Genomic DNA, 18,678 nt, shown 5'->3' on the forward strand with positions numbered 1-18,678 from the left:
TGTTTTTTTTTTAGTCTGATGATTCATTATTTTCCTGATTTTCGATTTGATCGAATGAGAAATAGCTGTTTTCCGATTTTATAAAAATGTATATCGTTTGAAAACAGACAGAGCGTTTTACAGGTACACATTCTATTCTTTCATCACAAAAAACTCTGAAATTTGACTATAGCCACTACTACATGTAATTGACTAAGCTAGCCTATGACTATGTTTATATTTTTGGAACATACGTAGTCCAAATAATTATGACCTCTGGCAGGGCTAATTTAATTTTTTTTTACGACACCTAGAAAAAAAAACATAGTCTAGCCTTGCCAGACGTCACAATTATTTGGACTAACGAGATTAAATTATATGTAGGATTTAATAATGTCCTCCATGAAAAAATGTTCACCGGACACATTTTGACAATATTTACTTATTTAAATGTGTCCTGGACACAATTTCCTATGAAAAAGGTATGAAAAAGTGTCGGTGAACATGGACATTATTCACTAGTAGTCTACCATAATATTGTCCATGTGGACATTTTTCTCACAGGACATTGTGCCTGCCAGGATATTTTTTGATATGATTAAAGTATTAAATGATATCCATTGCCTTGATATTACTGGACATATTTTAACCTTAACATAGTTCGTTGACAATATTTACTTATTTAAATGTGTCCTGGACACAATTTCCTATGAAAAAGGTATGAAAAAGTGTCGGTGAACATGGACATTATTCACTAGTAGTCTACCATAATATTGTCCATGTGGACATTTTTCTCACAGGACATTGTGTCCACCAGGATATTTTTTGATATGATTAAAGTATTAAATGATATCCATTGCCTTGATATTACTGGACATATTTTAACCTTAACATGCTTAATTACGATTTTGAATTAATTGTTACTTTGACATAAAAATTGTCTCATTGGCACTCATACCATCAACAACAACATCAATGCTTTATTTTAAGAGGGTTACACAGTTAGCTATATAACTAATCTTCCCTGAGGCCCTCATTATGAAAAATCAAACAAAATGCAAACATATACATGTACATCAATGTTAACCAGAAACAGAACATTTTAAGATCAATCTATTTATAACTAAAACACTTTCGTTTTTAAATCTATTTTTAATCATTCTATTTTTATTGTGTACAATTATATCCACCATTACGTTACTAATACCTACCATTGTTAACTATAACGTCACTTTATATGTACCACTTTGAGTACCTCAGGCAGAATAAATTGTATAAAAATTGTCCTGAAGACGCCTGCCAAGCAGGCGAAACATGTAGACATTAGATAATAAAATTGCAGTCCAATTGAAGTGTTGTTGTCAATTTTGAAGATTATTGCATACATTAGTATAAAAAGTCAAGTATGATAATAATGTTCAATTCAACTTGATGAAATGTGATGAAAAAATAAACATGATGATATAATCAGTTTTTAGGCAGTTAAGCTGCCTTCTGCGAGCACCCTAGATTTGTGTTCTACCCAATAACTAATTGAACAGTTTTTTCATACTTTTAATTCTGGATTACAAAAAATATGACCAGAAAAACCTTAAATGATCGTCGATTTATCCAAAAGTTTTGAAGTTGCATGAAGGAAGTAGAGCACATTAGGAATCCTTATGTAGTTTATTATCCCCTGAGCTTATGGCCAAGATATCAAAGAACAAATGTATGAAATATTTAATCGCCGAAAATTTCTAAAGACAGGTAGTTAGATTTCCCAAATGGCAAAAGGAATATTGTTTGTCATCAATACGTAGTCAACTACGTCAGTAGTCAATTAAAATTCATAATGTCATGACTGTTGGCAGCAATTTTAAATTAGAAGATGAAATTTGCCTATCTTTTCAATATGTAGACGGGTTTAAATTAGCGGTGATCCGAGGTCCGCGACCTTCCACTTTTGCAGTCAAACTTTTGACTTGGTTACTAGCTACGCCCGACATGCCACTTGAAAGAAAATAGTATATAACTTTGCAAACCTTTTTTCTAAAGTCTCCAAATAAACGATCTCAAAACTTATTTTCATCATTATAATTCATGACAGCGATGGTCATTTTGTTCAACCGCTAGCTTTAAACAGAAAATCGCCGACAAATAATGTGTAAAATCAAGTAAAATCGTATCTGACTGACAATAACAACCTTGAAAACAAAATGGATGCCAATTACAATATCGGATCCGATTCCGGAAGCAGATAAGAGAAAGTCAAGATTTGGCGATCAACTAAAAAAATTCCATACAGGTGACAAAATACATCTATGCATGGTAAATAAATATAAAAACTAGAATTGAAAACGAAAAGATATATGTTAAAGAAAGAAAAAGCAGAAAATATTTTGTACAGAAACTCAAAATTACTAGCTTTTTGACAAATTTTAATGTCAAAAAATCCAATAGAATGTGACAGTTGGGAACAGTATATCTAACATTCTAACAATAAATATGTTCCTGGCGACAGTATAAATTTTCTTTAATGTTGATAATGCATGTGAGATGCTTTTAAAGTCTAAACATATTGCTGCAATTTCAACGGGTATTTTTTTCTCAATTTTGAAGGGTCATTTAAAATAGCTGGAAGTTTCTTACTTTATTTTCACAAATAGTGCAACTAGATTATATACCTGAATGTAAGCAAATCATATGATATATAGGTGGAGTCCTCTACCCCTTCCTGTTTGATAACTTTGAAATGGATCTAGATCCCCACCCCTCATGCATATACATTAATGTTTGGGACTATATAACTAAACAAATGAAATATAGGCAGTGATATTGTTTGCCTTAAATTAGTGGAGAATAAAGGCTTTTTCCCCTGGAGAAGAATCCCAATTTGAAAAAAATGGCTTAAAATTATTCCCAAAAAGACAACTTTTTTCCCAATCAGTGCAGTCTCAGTAGTAATTGTGCATGAATACAAACTGAAAAACACTCATTTATACATTTTTTATGCCTAAAATGACTATATGTTCAGATTTGAGGGTCTATTTATGTATCATTACTGACAAAAAGGGGTCTTATTTCAAAGCAGGGTTTGACTCTTGAAAGGGGGTCTGTAAATTGAAATTTCAGTCAAATTCATGGTTTATTCTAAATTTCCCAATTTGATGAAAATTACGCATATTTTCCCAATAAAAAAGGGTAGAGGTAGTTTTGAAAATAGCCAACAATATCACTGATAGGGGAAGTCCCTAGGGTGACCACCCCTCCTGTTTTAGAGCTTGGAAACAGTCCAGATCCCCACCCCTAAACCACCACTGCAGACTCACGACCATGAAAAAAATATAATTGATATACATGTGTTGCTTTTGAAAACCTTGATGAAATATAAATTTTTGCCTTAATGGTTAATTCATTAAATGAACATAAATGTACAATATACATGATATATGAATGTTTAATGTTTGTTCTTTTTTAAAAATCTTTAAAAATAAAAAGAAGCAACATTGCCACAGTTTTCATAACTATGCTTGCCTTGGTTTTTGGTTAACTGCATACAGTGCTTACAGTGCTCTGATTAATATTATTTAAACAGCTATCTTGATTTCAGTCATTGTCAATAAAAATGATAAATGATCTGTTATTTTGTATTTGAAAGAATTAACATTTGTAATATTTCTCAACGGTATTGGCAAATTATTCCACAAGAATGGTTCAGAATACATAAAAAAGATTTTTTGAACAATTCTGTTTTTGGTTTAATTTTAGCTATAGGGAGTATGAGGTTTCCTTGAACAGCATTTCTCAAGGGGTATGGATTTCTGTCTGAAAAATAATGAAACTTGTTAACAAGATATGATAGGGCATCATTTTTTGCACTTAAATGTCATCACACACTATGTGATATTTTATCATGTTTATTCTCTGTTCAACTGTTATCCAGTTTAAGTGTTTGAATAAGGGCGCAGAAGGAGCGAAAGGGTCTGTTTCTAGTATTAATCTAGCAGCTCTCTTTTGTAATTTTAATATCCTTTTTAAACCCTCACTGCTACAACTACTCCATACTATACAACAATAATCAATTAGTGGCAAGATACATGTATAACCATTATAGAATAATTTTCTGCAGTCTAGATTTAGAAATTTTTTAATCTTTAATAGTAGATATAGTCTAGATGATATTTTTTAGCAGATCACGTCAATTTGGTTTGTCCATGTGAGGGAAGGGTCAATTTTAATGCCTGAAAGACTTTCGCATGTGGAAGATTGTATCACTTGATTGTTAATAGTTAAACAACTGTCATTGTAATGTGGCATTGCTCTTTTCTTCGTTCCAATAATCATATATTTTGTTTTATTTTTATTGATGAACATATTGTTATCATTGCACCATTCCTCTACACCATGTAAATCTTCTTGTACCTTTGACTGTAGAGTTTGATAACTATTACCAGAAAGATGTAAAGTTGAATCATCGGCATATAAATCAGTGCAACAATTTTTCATATAAATAGGAAGATCATTTATGTATAATATAAACAGAAGGGGCCTAATATGGAGCCTTGGGGGAAACCATACTTGATATAAAGTTTTTCAGAATGAGCATTACCAATTTGTACTTGTTGAGTTCTTTCATTCAAATATGATTTAAAAAAAGAAACAGCAGTATTATCAAATCCATAAATTTCAAGTTTTTTACAGAGAATATCATGATCAACTACATCAAAAACTTTCTTAAAATCCAACAGGACTGCTAAGTTGATATCACCATCATTCATATCCTGTATCCATTTATCTATGAAATTGATAAGGGCAGTTAGGCAATAGTGTTCTTGTCGAAACCTAGACTGTGCGGGATGTAAAAGATCTAATATTTTTAGATAGTCATACAAATATTTTGAAACATGCTTTTCTAAAAGTTTTGATAAAACGGGAAGTACAGAAATTGGTCTATAATTTGTAGCCATGAATTTTTCACCAGCTTTAAAAACAGGGGTTACTCTTGCATTCTTTAAAACACTGGGTAATGTACTTGTATCTATTATTCTGTTAAAAATGTAAGTTAAAGATGAAGTTATGAAAGGAGCACTCAATTTAAAAATTTTTGGTCCTATCATGATCATCATGAGCATAGACTTGTGTCCTTTTCTGTGTTAAATAGAATATAAAATATAAAAAAAACAAAGATGTGGTATGATTGCCAATGAGACAACTCTCTGACTCCACAAGAGACTAAAATAACACAAAAATTATAACCTATAGGTCACCGTACAGCCTTCAACAATGAGCAGAGCCCATACCACATATAAAGGAGCTGGAAATGACAATGTAAAACCATTCAAACAAGAAAACTAAATGCATTATTTATGTACAAAAAAATGAACGAAAAACAAACATGTAACACATAAACAAACGACAACCACCGCATTGATAAGCCATCTGCAATAGTCATATAATTTTTTTTTTTAATAGTTTTTGAGAAATTAAACCTGTAAATGATTAACATAATCAAGCTATGAAAAGTCAAGAGATAATATTTTCCTGCCAAAATTTCAATGGCTAATATCTGGAAAACAAACACCATTGATCACATTGTCCTATTTATGTTTTTTGCTCTTTTGATTCCTGTATTAATCCCCTATCAATATAAACTATTTTTTTGAAAAGCATCAAAGTCAAATTATGCTATTGAATTTCCATGAAGTTATACCAAAATTTTAGAAGATTTCTTAAAATATCAACATTGATCAAGGAACACACCATGCCTTCAAACTCAATCTCACAAATATGCAATGAAGCATTTAAAAATATTAAATCCTTTAGTATTTTTATTTAAACTGTTTCCAAAATAATTCCCACAATGTGACATCTTCACTCTTCAATCTTTGTTCATGCCTAACTTGGTTTTACTAAACTTTTTATACAGCCATGGTATATCAGGTATATAGATGATATGATTAATTACATAGAACAATGATTCATCATAGTGAATACTAGTTTGATATTTTTTTAGTCATGCTTAACATCTTCTTATTTTTATATTGTCTATCTAGTACATGTACTATTTTCATATACAAAATTTGTAATCAGCAATTAATCATGAGTGTAATCTCAAAGTAATTAAAGTAATCATAATTACACCTGTCTTTCACACTGTAATTGTTAACATTACCATGATTGCTATTACTAGTAATCAGAAATTGCATGATTACTGATTACATGATATTACATTGCAAAATGTAATCGATTACAGCTGATTACGATTACGTCATGCCTCAGTGGTTAAACCTGTGATTTTACTGGCTAATCTTTGGCAATACTGGCCTGAATCTTACAATCATTAAAATTTAAACATATAAAAACCTTAAGCATCTCTTATTAGAACATTAATATTTAATAGGAAATTATTCAGATTATAACACAGATTTGTTTAACTATAATCAGCCTATTCATTTCTACATCACATACATGTATCTATGAAATATCCCATTAAGGTGTTTCTCACCAATATAAGACAATAAGTGTGTATAACAGTTACAATTTACTGAAACCCTGCATTAAAATGATTTTTGTAAAATGATTAAAGTTCAGATTATCATGATATTAAGTATAATCTTGGGAGATATAAGAGGGTCAAGGTATTCAAAAATCTGCTACTCTTAATTGTAATGTGCCTACATGCTGACATAAACATGATAGAATTATTAGAGAAAGGAAAGAAATTTATTTTTTTATATTTTGAACATGTTAAAAATGATTGGCAATGTTTATTTGTATAAAAAGCTATCTGCTAAAAATAAATTTTCTGCACTCGCTCACTTTTGTTTTGCTTGGTCTCTGCATATATCAAATCACCTAGTATTTCATTACCACTTTCATGAATATTTGCCTCTCAATTGTCTCTGTGCATGTTTAAACCCTTAGCTAGTTAGTGTTGGATATTGACACTTAACAGTGATATGAATTACACTTGACTGAAGGGTTTCATATTAAATCACTTTATAATTGTGACCAAAGTTTCCTGTGCATACTTTACAATCTAGATCAAATTGTCCCATCAGGGTTAGAATTGATTGATTGTTGGTTGCTTAATGTCTATGCCCATTGGGAAATATTTTGTGCATGTTCAGCACAATCAACCTTATGAAATGTCCCTTTTGATTATAAAGAAATGGTTTCATTTACATGTACACCATTGTACACATGTCCAGTCCAATATTTTCACACTGGGAGAATATCATCAGTCAAGGGTCTAACTTAAATAAGTTATTAGAGAAAAATAACAAACATGTCGTTATTGTGGGCTAAAATATCAAATACTGTAATAACATATGTATGTTACATGTTTCAAGAGGACAATATACAAACTTTATTTGTTAAATTTTTCACAAGTTCTATTGATATTATAATTTTCTTTATGTATACTAAACTTTGCAAACATATATATAGCAGTTCATAGTTAACCAATCATTCATAGTACACCTATGTTATTACAGAAAATTTATTCCTGCAATAACCAACGTGTGTTATTACAGCTTCTCTATATCTCTTTAAAGCCTTTGCTCATGCATATATATCACAATGTATTCAATTCATTGTAAGAAATGATGATCAGAACTTGTAATGAGGCACTGCGCAAGATTCCAAGTAATTCCCAAGTGTCTCATTTACTCTAATATAATAAGTTACATGCCTGTAATAACTAAGCCTTGTTATTACAGCTTAATTTTCCCTCAAAGGCATTGTCTCATTGATTTACTATGGTTGATCAAAATTGTATTAATGGAATTAGAAAATTAGTTATCAAGGTAATATATTAATCTACTGCGCAAAGTTTCAACAATTCCCAAGTGCCTACAAAAGATAAAATATTTATGACATATTTAACTGATAACAAACATATGTTACTACAGATTAAGGAAAAAAGAGTAGACAACTCATAAAAGTACCTGTAATAACACATGCATGTTATTTTTCTCTAATAACTTATTTAAGTTAGACCCTTGACTGATCATACACACTTTTTCAGAATATTTTTGTTAAGATCTACCATGTCTTGGTGGTTGTTTTTGGTACTTTTTGGGTTGCTTCATCATTTATGAAAATTCACATCTCCTTTCATTCAAAATATTCATAACATGATGAATGCTCTGATGATTTAACCACATGAACCATGCAGACTCTTCAAACTGATCTCTATATGTATGAAATGTAGATCTCACAACTAGTTTTATTTACAAATTACATCTTTATGCACTTTCAAACAGATTTTCAAACATCAGCTCACTGCCCAGAGGACATATAAGCATGATAATTATCATTGATAAGAAAAACTCATTTATATAAGACCCTTATAATAAACCAACATTTATTTAAAGTCTAAGATTAGATATATATGCATGGTATTAAAGGTTTTAACCAGTCATTTTCCTGCAAATTATAGGATTGAAAGTAAGAAATAGATTTAAAATGCTTTTTATATATATATCATGTATATATAAGATAATGACCTCTTCAACTGTTTTGTTTCTTATAAATATTTTGCTTTGAGTGTTCCTGATGAAGGTAAATCCATGAATACGCTTCAGATAATGCCATGAAATTTATAACGTTTTGTTTTCATTTTTATCATGTTTATCAATTTTGAATTTATGTATACTTTCAGATCTGACAAAACAATTGAACAATGGCCTCAACAGTGCATAATGATAGAGAAAACCATGTTGAAAACCAGCCTCTTCATGAAAACCAGGAATTAAATCGAACTGCCGAGACAGACCAGAATCAAGTGATTGTATCATTGTTAGAGAGTCATGAGGAGAATCATGCTCCTGAAATTCCCTCCTATGCCATCGAACCAGCATACCAAAATACCTTACAAAACCCTTACAGGGAGACAACTGTCACTGTTCCTCATCTCATACGAAAAGTTCCAGAGGAAGATCTGACACCACGTCCATTTAAATCTTTTAACCAGATCTTAATCTTCACATATTTGAGTGTAATATTTTGTATGTGTATTGGTGCTTATGCCAACAAGAATGCCTGGAAAGCGAAGATACATTTGGGTAAAGGACTGTATGGGCTAGCCCAGAAGAGAGCTACACGGGCCGTCTACATGAGTTATGTCAGCTTTGTCAGTGGTATTCTTATCTTTATCATTATAATCCTTGCTGTAACATTATAATGTCAGCACTGCCACTGGTCAATAACTTGTGATACAATTGAAGGATATTTTGCATTGTTTTATGTAATACATTAGAATTTTAAACATAAGTGATAGATTTCATTGTGACCAGAGGTTAAAAGGCTATCTGAATATTAGTTCGATAAAAGTCCCAAGAATACATGTATTTGCTTTTTCTCATCAGCTCATTGCATCTTGTCCAGAAAATGTATAGAAGATCTGAGACATGACTAATGAAAAAAATAGTAGCTTTATATGTTGTTATATATATGTAGTATCTAAATGTAAAACATTCTATTATTTGATCATTTTAAAATTATAAATGGTTATACATAACATTGAAATACTGGGCTACTTCTTCTTTAAGAATTAAAAAAGCTCCACAAAATGCTTAATTATTTTGTTTGAAATTATTTGATTAAGTAGCATACCAATAAATCCCTCCATTTAGTGTTGCAAACTGGAAATCTATTGAATTGAAAACGTTATTAAAAATGACAAGTAAAGGTATTTTCACATATTACAGAATGTAAATTATTTTGTTATGATCTAAAATTTTGCATATTTCATTGTATTTTTAAAAGAGTAACTGCATGTACAATTTATTTTAGAAATTTGCATACTAAACATTTGTTGATTTAAAAAAAGAGCAGTAGTGTTATTGACACAGGGTTATAATGAAACATTTATATCAACTCATCATTTGTATTTACATGATCTAGCACATTTCTTATGACCAGACAAAAACAATATAGCTGTTTTAATTCATTAATCGATCTTCTTGTTAAAAAGGGAAGACAAATAGTTCAGGATGTTTGATCTGTTGTCATTTAAAATAAGTAGGATAATGTATAAAGAAATATCTTTTATTTATTGTGAACTTGATTAATATAGTATTCTTTTATGATATAAGATATTTTTCTATTGCCTCAAATTTAGATCTGAAGAAAATTTTAAAGGTTAAATGTATTTATTTTATATACCATCTTATTATGCTTATGACATGTATGTGTCTTATTTTCATGCAGAAACTTACATGAGTAAGGGGGTCACAAAGAAAATGGCTTTCATGAATGTTGGTAGGCCTCTTTACCCTATTAAAATTATCAGTTATCTGTATTGATTAACCCTCTACATACATTAGACATGTGATTCTCTAGTTTAAAGTGGTCTAAGTAAAAGATTTTGATTCTTCAGATATTTTGAAAAGTGATTACATTGTATGTATGAATATAACATATTACATGTAACACGATTAGAGAATATGTAAGAAGTTCATATAATCGATGAAGGGTTAACATTAAAAAATAGTGTATTGATATTCTTATTTGTAATATGTAACCATGGTAATAGTGCAATAATCATTATCATTACTCTTATCACTACTCTAATATCAATAGGACATGGTGTATTTTTCTGCAATATCATAAATTCACTTTATCATGTTTATATTTGTCATGTTTGTTCATTCATTTTGAAAATTATAACTTGTATAATATTTTATCTGATTTAATTATTATATAAAAAAAATATTTGTTACATAAATAAGCAATTATGTCAAAATAACGCATTGTACTTTATTTTTGTGATTGATAATTTTCATAGGAAATATGTGATTCCAAGTGAAAATATATATAAAAATGCAAAATAATCATCTATGAAAGGTTGTATATTTATTGGCCAATGGTATTAACATTGGAGGCATTTGTTCACAAATGTCAATTTTCAAAATAAATTAGACTATTTAAAAACAAATTTAAAGTTATGATCAGTTACATGTAGGTCATTGCATATATATGCTATATTTTTTTGCTTTTACATTTTTCCTTGCTGATACACATAATTGATATGGCTTCTACTAGCAAAAGCTCCTGTTGGAGTTTAGAGACCATTTATGACAGTTCACCTTTCCATTGCATTATACACTATATAATAGAAGTCTATATACTGAAGGGTAGTTTACCAAAAGATTGAGGAAAATTTAAAATCTATTTAAAATATAACTTTTACATATATATGTATTTTCATGAATCGCCTATAGTAGATAAAGATTAAAACTATTAAAATATAATTGTTTTCTTGTGTTCAATAAAGAATCTAATCTAGTTCATGAAAAGGTCAATTTGGTTAAAGAACTTGTTAACCAATGGACAGTAGAATTGAAATGACATATATATTTTAGTGCCCTCAGTCATGTCCGTAGAGATTGAAGTTAACTTTTGAAACTTAAACGGAAAAATCAGATTTCATTTTAAGAAAAGATGAAATTAAATGAAATCAATTAAGAAAGATATATCTTCAAAGGGTTCTTGTTAAGTGTTGTAATGGTTGAAAATGCAATATGGCTTTAAGGAGCTAAAACTGAGTAACAAAATTGCACAAATTTAAACATCAAAGGAACTTAGAACTGGGATGAGACCATTTAGTTTTAATTGTAGTTTAGGAATTATAATTCAGTGACTTTCTCACAGACTCTTAAGCTTCCCAAGGGATACTTACACCATAAGTGTCATTTGGATTTTAAGGAGCCTCTTGATTTTTAAAATGTTGAATATAAAGAGTTGACTAGATGATATTATTAGCCAGAGATTTAACAAATTACAATAGTTAGATACTGTGATACATCCATCTGCCTTTATTTGTTGTAAAAAGTTGTTGGTGTATTCATCATGTTCATAACATCATATATAGTACTATCTATTTTATTTTTTTTAAATCAAATTTACCAAGCTCTGCACGGCAATATATTCTAGTCTTAACATATATATATGTGTATTAGTTTGTGTTTTTTTATTTTATTTTACTCTAAAAAAATGACATTGTATTTATTGAAGGATGCATATACATTGTACATGTATATATGTATGCTCGTATTTACTGATAACCCATTATAACCTGTTCTTAATTGTTGATTTGGAGTTGGTTTAAGGTATGACCGGGTGTAATAAAATCTAATTTTTCTGTTTTCTTGCAAAAGAATGTCACAGTAGTCAAGATATGAGTTAAGTACAAATGGAGGTATCTACCTTTAGTTAGGAAAAATCTCATCTGCTATAAAAAAAAACTTCACTGAAATTAATGCGCATGATGAGGAACATATTTAACAGTGAAACATATCCATCAAGCTCCTGTAAAAATACTGTAGCAAAAGAAACAAAAGAGTAACCTCTAGGTATATGTGTGTGTTTTATTTATTTTGAACTTTTTTGATAACTAAATGCTAGTAAATATTGGTTTAAATAAGTGTTCATACATCATGTATATATAATATAAAGTTATGCACATGTATGTAATTCTGACGTTGTATTGAAAAATAGTATGCAGGTTAGGGTAATGACAACAAGATTTAACAATAAATAATGTACATGATGTATGTAAACCAATTCAGCAAAGGGAGGTAATCCTATATAAAAACAGATATAGATGAGTTTATCTCATTGTTGAAGGCTGTACAGTTGCCTATAATTGCTTACATCAATTCATTTGAACTTTGGTGGATAGTTATCTCATTGTCAAGTTTACCATGTAAAATATAGTGATTTGTTTTTATAATTATAAAAACGTTGAAACTTACTATTTTGTAGTGTCAGAAACAGAATCTGGTAATAGGTATCAAATGCTTTAGTTTGTCGGTTGTAGGTTACTTGTATGTTTATCTTGCCCTATAAATGCCAATACATTAGTAAGCTGAATTACATGTAGAACTCATAATAAATCATCCTTAAGGGGGTTCGCGGGTCTAAATCATTTATATAGGATTTCTCTATATTTTTCTATAAATGAACATTATCTTATAGTTAATAGAAAAATAAAATAAAAAAGTGGGGTCGCCGTTCATTTGCGCTCACAATCTGCCTTTGAAAGAAGCATACATTTTTGTAAAGATGGTTTTTTTCTGTTGAAGTAATAGGAGAAATAAAGGTAATATCGAAATAAAAAAAAGAAATTTATTACAGAAATCGCTAAAATTTTACAATAATTTAGTTTAAGTACAGCTTATATGGAAATTATATTAAAAAAGATAGGTCACCGATGAGTTGAAAAAGATATTTCAATTTTAGAGCCAAAAAATGGCATTTTTCCACCAAAGGGAGATAATTTGGAACTTTTTTAATGATGTATACATTTTGAAAGTCATCTGGGGCCAACACGAATTGATTGTTTTGAATGATTTTTGTACCATATGATAAAGTAACAACTACAAAAGGAAATAAATAAAATTTGTAATGAAAAACAAATGTTTGATTTTTTTCTGAAATTTTTATACCCTCGAGCCTCCTTAAATCAAAACATCACAGCGATTTCATTTACTTGTTTTCTTATATATATATCGATTCAATATAAAAAACATAACAGTTTTTGACCCATTTTATTTTTGTATATGTAAATTATACAAAGGAATGTATAATGTATTCACTAGTTTCTTCTGTTTGTCAAGCATTAGTCCAAATAATTATTACATCTTGAAAGGCTATTCTTATTATTTCTTTGATGCCGAGGGATTTTTTTTTCTTGCCTTCATTAAGTAGCAAATGTCTTTGCAGGTACGAATGTTGGGTAAAAAACCTGCTTTATTATAACTTAATCTGATGCTTACCCTATTCTTCTATACCTTTTTATTAGAGTTAACATGTAATTATTATAACATAATGGCAAAGAGAAAATTGGCCATTTTGAGATGTACTAATTTAGTGTAGTTTTATTATTACTTGCATTTGTTGTATTACGCACATTCCATCATTTATATCATGATTTATTTTGTTTTTACACTTATTTTTACTGCTTGGTTTTTAGGAATAAACTAAACGAATGAGACTTCCTTTTAAGATTTTATCTGTAGATTCCATAACAATTGTGTATGAAATTGAGCATTTCATGTTGAATAAGACAGGAAATGTAAATCACTTAGACAGCAACCCAAAAATCAAAGCATAATACATTCAAACTTTGTGCTAGGGTGTTCAAACTTGTGAAATTGTTTCAGAAAATTGAATTTCTCATACTGTGACTCTGTGATTTTAACAAAATTATATTCAATACATAAATTAAATGAAAGAGCTGAGTATGTGTTGAAGTGTTTAGGACATATATGAATTTATATTAGTTCTGGCCTACTGTGAATTCATTGTTTTCAGGGGTATCAATTTTCATAGAATATCATATTATTCCATTAAGTGGTTTTGCCAAAGACTGCATAAAGCCTTTATAATAAATTTGCACTTTTTTGAAAACTTATACTGTTGGTTAACATATACCCAAGTTATAACAAAAAATGGGTACAGTCAGTCAACAGTGTATGGGTGCATGTGCACAATTACTACGACAATATTTTGAAAAAAATCATTTCCTTTGAAATTCAGTGAAATAAAAAAATACACATAAGGATTACACAACATCACAAATACAACTATTTATATCAAAGAAATGTGTGTAATAAACAAACAAAATTGGTTGCTACCTTATTGTGCTATTCAAATTGTATAAATCACTTTAGTGGTAGCCATGTTGGCCTGAGTGCAGGAGGTGGTGGTATAAATTAATAGCTTGGTGACCCCAAAGACTTGGAAATTGGTGTTTTCTCCTTTTTGGCTAATCATCATACAGCATTTTAAGAAGTAAAAGCAAAGACTCAACTACAAGTAATAACTTCTTGATATATGGCTTCATCTGGCACCCTCTGTGTTTGGAGTTCCTTCAATGTTTGACCTAATGTTTGCTCCTTAATCTGTAGTATGCATTTTTGGTCTTGTTTAGCCTCAATATTGATCAAGAATCAAATTAGGGATTATTAATTGCATCAATCAGTGACACAGATACATTCATTCTGCTCTTATCACAAAAAACAAGAGTGGACACACTGAAATGTCTCGCCTGCTTTACTGACCATTGAATTTTATGATGAAATTCCTAATTAGTTTTATTTCAAGTATTGCATTAACTTTACTTGATCAAAGAAAACTAGGGTGAGGTCAGATAAACCAAGCCAATAATACATGTACACATTACAATTATTCCATCCAACAAATATAGTTCACCTATTATTGATGGTATACAAGAAACCCTCCAAACCAGGTCAACTTTATATTGACCAAAGAAGCATGAGGATGAGATAAAGGTTTATAGATCAACCCTACCGGACAGACATATGTTCACCTCACAATCAGTCCATGCTTTCACTTTTTATATAGTTGACATATTGTTTATAGTATCTTTAAACAAACCAGGAAAACATAACATTGACCAATTACCCATAAAATTGAGTCAACGTTTGATTGATTGATTGATTGTTGGTTGCTTAACGTCCAGTGGCAAATTCAATGTTTGATGATAAGTGTCCGATTGACATGTACATCATAAAAATGTTTCCATACACCATATAAAGTTGACCTATTGCATACAGTATAAAAAAAAAACAGACCAAAACACAAAAAAGAACTAATCACTGAACCATAAAAAATGAGGTCAAGGTCAGATGACACCTTACAGTCATTCCATACACCAAATATAGTAGACATATTGGGTACAGTATCTGAGAAATGGACTTGACCATGAAAAGTTTACCTTGTTCAATGATCTATTAAATAAGGTTTGATTCAAATGAAAACTGTCTGACAGGCATGACGGCATTGCAAGGTATGCATTTACCAAATACAAATGTATATTTATCCTATCAAGAGAGAAATTAAGTTACCGGTAACAAAAAATCTTAGTTTTTTTCAAGTAGTGCACTGAACCATGAAAATGAGCCCTAGGACTGTGGACATGGAAATTTCATAACATAAGGCATCTATATAAAAAGTATAAAGGATCTAGGTCTTCTACCTTTCTAAAATATCAAGCTTTGAAGAAGTTAGTTAATGCTACCACCGCTGAATCACTATCTCTATGTCTTGCTTTCTGCAACAGAAGTAACGTATGAACAACAAAACACGCAAATTCTATATTAAAATGATTTTATTAAATAAAAGTATGTATCTGTCTTAACTTTTTGTAAATGTCTAGTATTGTTCTCCTACCAACATCTGATGAACCAGTAGTAGCATTATCCTCCTCCAGCTGATGAAGCTCATTCATTAATTCCTGGAACAAATCATAGAACTATAATACTCAGTTAATAACAACATTTGGTTGAGGCAAACAAATTTAGAGAACAGAAACCAACTTTGACAGGTACAGACAGATATAGAGATGGATAAAACTTTTAAAATAAGTCCTCTCCTACGGAGGGGGCATAAAATTAAAATTGCAATAAAAACAATACTTGGCTGCTGAGAAGCAGCACATACCAGTTTTTAAGTCTTTCGTTTGGCACAGCCAGGCTTTGAACCCTTGACCCCAACCCCAAGTCATGAATTTATAATTTTGTTTTACATTGATGTTATATATATACTATTTTCTGTATACTAGTGAAGACCATTAAAGCAATCTTTCTTTATGTATTCCTTAATTAATAGTACCAGATGTGACCAAAAGGAGACCTGATTGGAGGAGCTAAATCATGTGACCTTTCTGTGGAAATTAGTGAGGGGATCACATGTATCATTAGCCCAATAGTCAGAGCTTTGACACTGACATGATATATCAGTATGCAGGACAATATAAATTTCATTCACTTTCTGGGGCCTGGGTGGCCGATTGGTCTAAGTAGTAACTACTGTTATTACTAGCCAGTCAATACAGTGGTTGTGAGTTTGAACCCTGCTCATGCTTGTGCGTTCAACTCCAATCTTTTTCTACGGGCACTTTGGCTTCCTCCACCAATAAAAACTGGCCCCAACAAGATAGCCCAAAAGCGGTGCTTAAAAGTGACGTTAAAACACAAATAATCAAAATAAAATAAAAATCATAAACTTTCTGTGGAATAGTTAAAAAACCCTAAAGTTCCAGCACTGTAATACAAAGTTGACCTTAGATTACTTGGTCTCTTTTCTAACAGTTAAATGTAGCTCCTCAAATATATATATATACAACTCATCTAAACATTAACCCAACAATGTTAGATCTGTAAATTTGCTTTTGCAAATTTTTTGTTGTTTTGTCACAGAAAATAGGAAAAATCTGTTGTAGAGTTGTCACTGACTCAGACGTACTTATTAATATAATTATTTTCTGTGACTGTATCTTGCATTAATTTGTAGGATCCTTTACTATAGATAATTGAGCTGATCTGTAACAATAACATCTCCATGCCTTATATATCATGTACTGTAGTACGCTGCTAGATTAAAACTGATGAGGAAAGGAAACACACGGCCACCGAAAGCTTTATTATTGTGAAGCCCAGGTGGTCGTGTGGTCTAGCGGGACGGCTACAGTGCAGGCGTTTTGGTGTCACAAAATCTCAGTAGCATGGGTTCGAATCCCGGCGAGGGAAGAACAAAAAATTTGCGAAAGCAAATTTACAGATCTAACATTGTTGGGTTGATGTTTAGACGAGTTATATATATATATATCCTATACATGCTGTAATTAGAAATCTTATCTGCTGTGACCACAAGAAACCTTGCTGAAGATTGGCAATTGTTATTGATGTAACCACAAGACACTTGCTGAAGTTTGGCAATTGTTATTGATGTTAGCACAAGACACTTGCTGAAATTTGGCAATTGTTATTGATGTAACCACAAGACACTTGCTAAAGTTTGGGTAATTGTTATTGATCTAACCACAAGACACAAGCTGAAATTTGGCAATTGTTTTAAATGTAAGCACAAGACACTTGCTGAAGTTTGGCAATTGTTATTGATGTAAGCACAAGACACTTGCTGAAATTTGACAATTGTTATTGATGTAACCACAAGACACTTGCTAAAGTTTGGGTAATTGTTATTGATCTAACCACAAGACACTTGCTGAAGTTTGTCAATTGTTATGGATGAAACCACAAGACACTTGCTGAAGTTTGTCAATTGTTATGGATGAAACCACAAGACACCTGCTGAAGTTTGTCAATTGATATGGATGAAACCACAAGACACTTGCTGAAGTTTGGGCATTTGTTATTGATGAAACCACAAGACACTTGCTGAAGTTTGGCAATTGTTATGGATGTAACCACAAGACACTTGCTGAAGTTTGGGCAATTGTTATTGATGTAACCACAAGACATTTACTCTAAATTGGCAATCTTAACTGGTTAGACCGACAGAATTGCTGTACTTGTAATTAATAGACATTAACAATACACACATGACACCTGTAGTAATTTAGCAGTCTTACCTGATGAAGTTTTAACTTTGTTTGAATTGAAGTCATGGTGAAACTGTTTTCTTTATTCTTGTCAAGACCCTAAAATAAGAAGAAAACATTTTGATGTAAAACAACATAGCATTTTAAATACTTATTTTGTATTAATATTCTAACAAATGCACTTATTTGGTAACGATTGCAGAAACCTACTACTATCGTTATTTGAAAGTTAAGTGCCTTTCCAGTACTGATTTGTATCACGGTATATGTTTTTTGTGTGTGTTCTGTTTACTTTCTGATTAAGATTAAAAAGGCAGGGAGCTCAGATCACAAAAAGTATT

General features: G+C 30.6%; 2 protein-coding genes and 1 long non-coding RNA gene across 3 annotated transcripts in view; 1 reads left to right on the top strand and 2 right to left on the bottom strand.

The window, feature by feature from the left end:
* The window catches only part of LOC139493162 (protein TFG-like), a 195,476-nt gene that overhangs the window by 13,137 nt on the left and 163,661 nt on the right, over window positions 1-18,678 (bottom strand). The gene's annotated exons all lie outside the window — the stretch shown is intronic.
* LOC139493153 (uncharacterized) lies at window positions 13-9,438 on the top strand. The gene is made up of 2 exons (XR_011656930.1): window positions 13-123; window positions 8,627-9,438. It is a non-coding gene; the product is annotated as an uncharacterized lncRNA (long non-coding RNA).
* The window catches only part of LOC139493154 (uncharacterized), a 31,545-nt gene continuing 28,951 nt past the window's right edge, over window positions 16,085-18,678 (bottom strand). Inside the window, exons 6-7 of the mRNA XM_071281325.1 lie at window positions 18,368-18,436; window positions 16,085-16,228 (exon numbers count right to left, since the gene is read on the bottom strand). Of these exons, the coding sequence (XP_071137426.1) occupies window positions 16,106-16,228; window positions 18,368-18,436 (192 nt within the window). The 3' untranslated portion in view covers window positions 16,085-16,105. The remainder of the gene's footprint in view (window positions 16,229-18,367; window positions 18,437-18,678) is intronic.

Source organism: Mytilus edulis, chromosome 10 (genome assembly GCF_963676685.1).
Source record: "Mytilus edulis chromosome 10, xbMytEdul2.2, whole genome shotgun sequence".
Taxonomy (NCBI): domain Eukaryota; kingdom Metazoa; phylum Mollusca; class Bivalvia; order Mytilida; family Mytilidae; genus Mytilus; species Mytilus edulis.